Source organism: Neltuma alba, unplaced genomic scaffold (genome assembly GCF_004799145.2).
Source record: "Neltuma alba isolate B1F8T4 unplaced genomic scaffold, ASM479914v2 tig00013069_pilon, whole genome shotgun sequence".
In the NCBI taxonomy this organism is placed as follows: domain Eukaryota; kingdom Viridiplantae; phylum Streptophyta; class Magnoliopsida; order Fabales; family Fabaceae; genus Neltuma; species Neltuma alba.
The window spans coordinates 4,787-13,092 of NW_021637404.1; the positions used below are offsets into that span (position 1 = coordinate 4,787).

Genomic DNA, 8,306 nt, shown 5'->3' on the forward strand with positions numbered 1-8,306 from the left:
CATATATATAAAAAATATAAAATTGACTGAAAAAAAATCATACTACATAACAGCCGTTAAATAGTTGACAGTCCAGTTACTTCCAAAAATCCAAAAACTTTGATACAGTTTCTTCCTTTGTTAGCATGCAAGTATCTGTACCATTTTTAACCCAACCCGCCCTATCGTTTGTATTATGCTATACTTAAGACAACTTACATATTCAGTAGTCTTGTAATCTAGTAGTATGAAATTTTTTTTGCAGCTAAGAGGCCACGGATTCGATTTGTTTCCTTGAACAGAATTAGCACCCTTCCTCAGTAACTTAGGCACGCTTAAAGAATCAAAGCATATGTTCATAAAGATATGGAAAGAATTAGGCAAACAATTTGATTGCATTTAGCGACAAATAGCAGGAACAGAACAGAGATGACGGGAAATCATTGATGTCTCCAATGCAACAAATAATAAACATACCTCTATACATTAAGCCATTAAAGCCCTTGCCCTTATTTTCATCATCATCAGCATCAGTAAAAATCCATTACTTACTCTGAGCCTTGAGTTCCTGCACCCTCTCCTCAGTCTTTTTCAGAGCTATCCCATAGATTCTGATTAACTGGGGGAAGAAATGGACAATATCAGAACTCAAATAAGATCTTGTTCTAAAGAATAATTGGACAAGAGTAGGTGGTGGATAGCAATCGAGGAACAAAAAAAGCACAATAGAAGAGGACAGCACATAATAGTGAATCATCATGAGGAGAAAATCATTAAAGCAAGTTGTACTAGCTTGACTGTATATGGCCATTAGCAAGAACTCGCCAAAATTGTACATTCAAGACGGTGAGATTCAATGGTACACTCAAAAGTCTTTATGTCTAGAAGAGCATATACATGAGTTAAATGAGGTAACTTGGCTAGTTACAATAAATTTATTTGCTTTCCCAATGATTTAGCAATTTACAGACAAACCAAATGAAGACAACTGAAATTTATATATAAATGACTCAGAGGTTAGGTTACCTCATCAACTTCTCCTGGGCTGATAATAAATGGCGGAGACATCATTATGTTATCCCCAGCCACACGCACTAACATCCCATTCTTCTCACACTGTGCTCCAAAATAGGCACCTATCCCTGTGATAATTATTTAATCAAAACTGTCACAGCAATAGAAAATAAACCGAAGTCCACAAAATGATAGTACCTAACCTATTTCACATATTAGGATAATAATTTTCTGTCACCTCAACTAATAGGAAGCTGCATTATTCTTGTTATGCGTCACTGTCACAAAGGTTTGGTTTTAAATGACCTTAGAAGATATTTTTGCTACTTTTAAATTTTAATTGATTTTATAGTCTATCCAAACATAACAAAGTCATCTGTTCATATAATGAGAACCATGTTTCAGGAATTCCAAGTAACAAGGCTCTTGCTTCAGGAATTAAACTAAATAATGGTTAAGTACATTATTATATGGTTAACCACTGGCCTGGCATAATTGCCCGACCGGTTAACATCCCTAAACAGTTGAAATTTTTGCCAATGAATTCCTAAAGGGTAATTCCTCTTGGTATGTTAAGGGAAAATATGGGAACAAAAGGGAAAATTGAACTTACCCCATTCTGGAGGGAAAGGATCATTGGGCGACTTGTTGTCAGTGAACTCGGTCCCCAGGATCAAACCAGTTCCACGAATCTGCAGAGCCAAAGAAGTTATTCTCACACCTCAGTCATGCGTTTTGTACAGGGACAAAACTTGAGTAGAGCTTTAGCGTTTACTATCAAGTTCTCCATTAAAATCATGACATGTTTTCTTATACAGCCACCAGAACTACATATGATGTTTTTATCCGAAATTTTGATAGCACCAACTTAAAGTACTTTCAGTAAGTAAATTTTGCCCTTTATATTAGAGAATAGACCAAAAGCTGCTTAGCAAACAAGAGGTACCTCCCCAATGATTGGACTATCAGAGAAGGCTTTTACACCATCTTGGAACCTCGGTGCAATGCTCTTCACATTCTCAACAATATTTCTTTCCCTGCAAAACATCAAGAATCAAGAAAATAATAATAACAATCAGCAGCCTGAACAGTAATTAACATGATATAATATGCTTAAAGTTGTAGTCATTTATTCAAATATAATACTGCAAATCACTAATTTCACTGCATGTGTTTGAAATTGACTGTGAATATGGTAATGACCCAAGCTACATAGGAACACACTTGTAGATCTTTAGTGCTTCAATTGCAACAGCACACGATACCGGGTGTCCAGAGTAAGTAAAGCCGTGAGAAAAAGAACCTAAAATAAGAGAAATCAGGTCAGCAACAATTATCTTCACATGAAGATGCGGTCATAAATGTATCACCGTACCAAGTTTACTGCTTTGCGAGTGTATGACATCTGACACGTCTGGGCTCACAAGAACTGCACCAATTGGCATGTATGCAGAAGAAAGTGCCTGGAAGTCAAATACAAAAATGAAAAACATTAAGCTTCCTAGATCATGAGAAAGATAAATGTGTCTGGATGCTATTTCAAGTTTACCTTAGCTAATGACACCAGGTCTGGTTTAATGTTGTACTTATCAGATCCAAACATTGTCCCAAGCCTTCCAAAGGCACAGATGACCTTCAAAAGAGAATTATGAAAGAAGCAAGTTCAGCAGTCAAATTTCCTCATTAATCCAGTTTAAGAAGTATGGATAAATATAGTATAGTACCTCATCCGCTATGAAAAGAATGTCATACTTCTTTACGACAGCTTGAATCTGCACAAGTAATTACAGGCTTTGAGAGAGATGTTTCTTGCCTATAATATGATTTTGTGGCATTTAAAGGAAGGAGTTCTCAAGGGAGAGTGTGAAAACAATTATAATTATATTAATCCGATGAATGAATAATTGTTATGCAAGCCAGAATTTTGGGAAGTGCAAGACTATACAGCAATTGGATCTATTGACTTTGATATATAACTTCTACAGAGCTAACAAAGCTGTGAATTGCAAATAGGTATTCTATTTTAACCCTTGACCAAGTATAAAAGTTGAACAAACTATTCAAGCAACTGAATAAAAACTAATAGCCATATTCAAGATGTTGTCAAGTGATGAAATAGTCTAAACAGAAAAATCATGTACAGTTTTCTACAGTCACTGCCCGTTTGAGATTATAAGACCTACATTAATCGTATCTATTGACTTAAATATATATGACACACAGCTTAAAAAGATGTGAGCTTGATATTCTATTTTAACCCTTGAACCCATATCAAAGGTCAAGCACGCTGTTCAAGTAGATGAACTATTACAGGTAACAAAGTTTATGCTCACAAGGTTGTGAAAATGAAGGTCTAACCAAATTTTCATGAACATTTTCTGTAGTGGTCTGCTTCCAGCAGCAGGTATAAAAAAGTCCTTATGCATAATTCATCTATTGTGATATCCCATGGAACATCATACGGAAATGCCACAAGCCATAATAGCACTATAGATAGAAAACATGTAGATTATTTGTCACTTATCTTGAAAATAAGGAAATTATAATTCTTTAAAGCATGATGATGCTGATGACACACCTTGTCAAAGTAAGTTGCAGGCGGAGGTATTACACCTCCTGCACCCATAACAGGTTCAGCAATAAATGCAGCAATCTGTATAAGAAAAGCCATATAAAGTTGCTGTGGTACAATCAATATTAAAATATAAAAAAAAAAATTGTAGATATTTTAAAGCATTACTGTCTCTGGTCCCTCTTTCAAAATTAGTTCCTCTAAATTTTTAGCTAATCTGGTTGAGAACTCTTCCTCTGTCTCACCTGGGATAGGCATCAGCATGCATGATAACATTTAGCCACATTATCCATGTGAATAAAACAGGTTTAAGAACATGACCTACTAAAAGAGACTACCTGGAAGGTGATACCGCCAGTAATGCGGGCAGTCAGTGTGCAGCACAAACGGAGCAGGCAAGTCAAACTTTTGATGCAGAGCTGGAAGACTGAAGTATGATTTTCAGTTAACTGATTAAAATTCTGTTCTTATCTCATTTTCATAAATAAATAAAATATTCAGAACAAAAGCACTGATGCAATCAGGGGGGCAAATATCCTGAGTTCATTCTACCCGGAGAGACTGGCTGATATCAGCGTTGAACCATGATACCTATCAGAAACGTCAAGAAATATAAGCTGTTATGCATACTATCAAGATACACAAAAGCATCATTAGTTGAAATATCAAACATACGATTTTGCCCGAGCTATAAATTTCTTCTTATTTGGTCTTCCAAGCGCATTGTTATAATACCATACCAATTTCACCTGCAAGGAAAAGTGATGTAAACCTGAGCAAATGTTACCGCAATTACTGCCCATCTTAACTATGTTGATTCCACTTAAAATATCTAATTATAATTTTCTGCACAGTTAATTTGACTTCATTCAGAACTTAGATGACTAAATTTGCACTGAGAGAACATATTTAGCTTTGGCTTCTGATATCCAGTTATCTAATTACTCATAGGTTTTGGGTCTGCAAAGTTTTATGATATTGGGCTTCAGATATAATATGGCATATATGATTATTAAAGTAAAATTTAGTTAATGAACAAAATAAAAGAAGTAAGGTGAGAATATTTTCATGCACAATATGGTGAGTGACGAGTTTGTCATGAGGTCATATGTTTTGTCCATGCTTCATGATCAGTTTTAATTTCTGAAAATGCTAATCTGCCAAGTTGAGAATTTTCCTATTGTTGATATCACAAACTGTCCAGATATTAACTTCTAGTACATAGGAAAAACTATAGCATAATTCAAGCTGTCCGCCATAAAATTACATGAAGAAAATGTTATGTTACACATTAAAACGGCTTTCTACACAAACCTAACGAACCTGAGTATCATTGGCTTCTGATCCGCTGTTAACAAAAAAAGCTTTTGCCATTTTTCTGGCTGTGAAAAGTTCTAGAAGGTCCCTGGCTAGATCCTGTAAGGTTAAATTTATGTTTACATAAGAAAATAGAAAATGAATCATTCAATATCAAGAGAGAATTTTAGAGATGGGTAATTAATAAATAAATGAAACCTAAAGTTAACAGACGTATCAACTGGATAAGGATAAGCTTAAAATAACATAACAACCTTTGCATGACGCCACATCATATGAATTAAGGAGGTAGAACTAGAAGTTTCAAAGTATTAATACATATATATTTTCTTTTGCAAGAAGAGGAAAGAACAAATGAAAGAAAGAAATAATGTAAAAGTTCAGGTGCAATTAACAAGTGCAAAATTATGTCTGGGTCAACTAAGGCCGAGTGTAAGACTACCAATGATGGTTTTGTAGTTCGATTCCAAAATGAGTGGTAAAAAGGCAACTTTTTCAATTGTGTAGTTGCCGCGTCAACAAGGCGTGGTTCATTCCCTCCTGCAATATAAGATTGATATCATAGTGAACCATTCTTATATATAAAAAAGATACACATTTGTATGTTGTCGTGTAAGTAGATCAACAATCAATTGACTATTGTAAAAGTAGTTTTTTCACTTCAACATTAACTCAAAAGGCAGCCTGTTTTTAAATTCTAGGTGACTTCACCAGAATGTTTTTTTTCCTTATCATGGCTTGTAGGTCATGCTCGTTTGATGTTATTATGCTTGGAAATAATAATTTCAAATTTAACTGCTTTTTTCAACCTTAGTTGCCAGATACTGGATTAAGAAAAAAGGCGAAGATATGTACAACACATTTATATTTGGTGGGTAGAGGACAGGAGATGATCAAAAGTTTCCAGAAACAATATATATCAAAAGCATATAACAAATACATGTTTGTGTCATCTAAAAGGTAAAAGGGAACAACGAGAAATCAATGATTAAGCAAAGAAGAAAATAGATAGAAAAGAACTCATAAATACCTAAAGCAGTGCACCATAAACCAGCGAGTGAGTCAAGATATTTTCTCCCATTCATGTCATATACATAGCTCCCCTGATTCCATTAATTGGGTAAATTCCAAAATTGAGAAACAAGTCATTGTTTGAAATTTAAATGAAGCATATATACATTGTAACCATAAACTAAGCCTGTTATGTAATAAATTTTTAGGCAGGAACAGAGGAAGTTCACCTCTGATCTTTCTATAACCAGAGGATTCAAATCAGTAGTCTGCCATCCAGCAGTGAACGGAGCAAGCATATCATGACCCTTGAACCTAAGACAACCAAAGTAATTTTAGCAGAAGCATGCATGGCAGTCATGTCCACAAGAGCAATATCTGATAAAAATTTTCAAGATATTTAAGAATTAGAGAAGCTAAAAAATTTGTCCCTGACCAAGGAACTGTTACCTTTTGAATAGGGGGAAAAAAGTTGTATTAGAAAGAGGAGAAAGTAAAAAGAGTAATAGTTGAGGATAATCAAGCAACAAATCACAAACCAAATACACAGAACAGCTGCCCAATCTCTTAGCATATGAAAAATAAAACTTCTTTTCAAAAACCCATGAGCCAGCATCAAAGTTCGGCCATACATGGACAATTCTTTCGTCTCATCAGAGTTTAATAGAAGCAATAATCCTTGACATCTTTCTTTAGAAAACAATAGAAACCAAACAACTCTGCTCAAATGATCCTTTCCGAGATTTTGAACTTCACTGGTAAAGAGAAAATGGAAGAGTAACAATATTCAGAACCAAATTGGTTTATTGCAAGGGCAAGTGCAACAAACATGCCCTTAGTTCAACGACATTATGCCAACTTATAAACATGCAAAAGAAAGCAATGACCAATAGAGAAAAGCACACACGAGAGAGAGCTAACTGCATACCCTTCACGGTTTTCATCCTTTGGCAAAGATGCTTCAGTACTATAGGATCTAGACCATGAGGAAACCTGGCAATTTTCCTGAAAACTTTTGGAAACAGCAGCATATCTTGAAGCAATCTGTAAATCAAATATGAAAATAAGCATCAATGGACAAGTAATTGAACAGCAAATACAGTATCACTGGGACCATGTGTGACACACCAAGTTAGATAAATAACTCAGACAAGAAAATAGTATTTAAGATAACTATATTTTGGAAAACAAAACAAAACCATACATTTGATGCTCTAAACCCAGGATAGGATGTTCTGCATCAGCAATTAAATTCATATATACTCTTATCATCATAATTTCAAGCATTCAGCACGCAGACAATTTCGAACAAAGTAATTATAATTTGATGATTTCAGGCGGCAAAGAAGTAGGAAATAGTTTCTCCGTATATTTTCCACATAATTTTTTGTGTAGGGCAAACCAAGTCTCTATTAATATATGGCCACCTGCTATCTAGAACTTGAACCCTTAAAATGGGGAAATTAATTATTGGCTTGCCAGTTGCTCTATCATTTCTGATATATGTCAATTCTCTTGTACACGGATATGGTGTTGGTTATGAATGATGAATACGGTAAATGGATAATTCACAAGAAATACAAACATAGCAATAGAAAAGGCTGCTATGTATGGAATTTTTTAATAATATTCCAATGCTTCAAACGAAGAATGCACTGAATCTTAAAATAAATGGCCTGTACCCTATGAAATTGCACCCAAGCATCAGCAGAACAACGATTTAACAGCAAAGTCTGGATGAAGTTAATATTTCACACATATAATTAATTCACAAATAAAAAAAATAGTCCAAACTTGTATCCATAGCAGAAGCCAGAAACACCAATATAGTATTGCTTCACAAGGAATAAATGGACATGGTTATAAAAAATTATCAGAAATCTGGAAAAACATGAGCCTGACTCATTTTTCCCTTTCCCCTTTTGCCAAAGAAATTATATACTGAAGGTAAAATTAAGCCTAATTTTGTCATACAACCAGACAAGTTTATATTTTTAAAAATCTTTCGCGCAGGTAAAAAAGAATGTTTAAAACAATCCATGAAACAGTAAAATAATATCCTATCAGTTCTAAATGATATTAATATCCAAACTATAAGTATAGCTATAAAAATACTGGCTACTTTACGGAATTCATGAATTCTCAGAAATTTAATTCTGTTCAACAGCTTTCAACCTTCGGCTGCCCATGATACAAAAAGGCGACAAAAGTAATCAGCCTCAGCTAATTGCTTTAAATAACTTGCACGTGGTAATTTTAAGATTCAACGTCAAAAGTTGCTCTAGCGTATAAGTCAGTCAATAAAAGCCCTCAAGCCGCACAAAGTAGATATCTCACTTTTAGGTCCCTATTTTTAATCCACCATTTCTTAGAAAAACAGAAACTCAGGCTATAGTGCACGTTAATTTGAAAA

General features: G+C 34.5%; 1 protein-coding gene across 1 annotated transcript; it reads right to left on the minus strand.

The window, feature by feature from the left end:
* Positions 1-317: 317 nt before the first annotated feature.
* Positions 318-6,934, minus strand: LOC114734075 (gamma aminobutyrate transaminase 1, mitochondrial). The gene is made up of 18 exons (XM_028921570.1): positions 6,822-6,934; positions 6,124-6,208; positions 5,913-5,985; positions 5,325-5,422; positions 4,889-4,981; positions 4,241-4,314; positions 4,118-4,156; positions 3,904-3,992; positions 3,734-3,810; positions 3,572-3,646; positions 2,718-2,765; positions 2,543-2,626; positions 2,369-2,456; positions 2,218-2,296; positions 1,940-2,030; positions 1,607-1,685; positions 1,006-1,121; positions 318-598 (listed from the first exon to the last, which is right to left on the minus strand). The coding sequence occupies exons 2-18, from the start codon at positions 6,190-6,192 to the stop codon at positions 524-526; spliced, it is 1,347 nt and encodes a 448-aa protein (XP_028777403.1). The 5' UTR covers positions 6,193-6,208; positions 6,822-6,934; the 3' UTR covers positions 318-523.
* Positions 6,935-8,306: the final 1,372 nt, after the last annotated feature.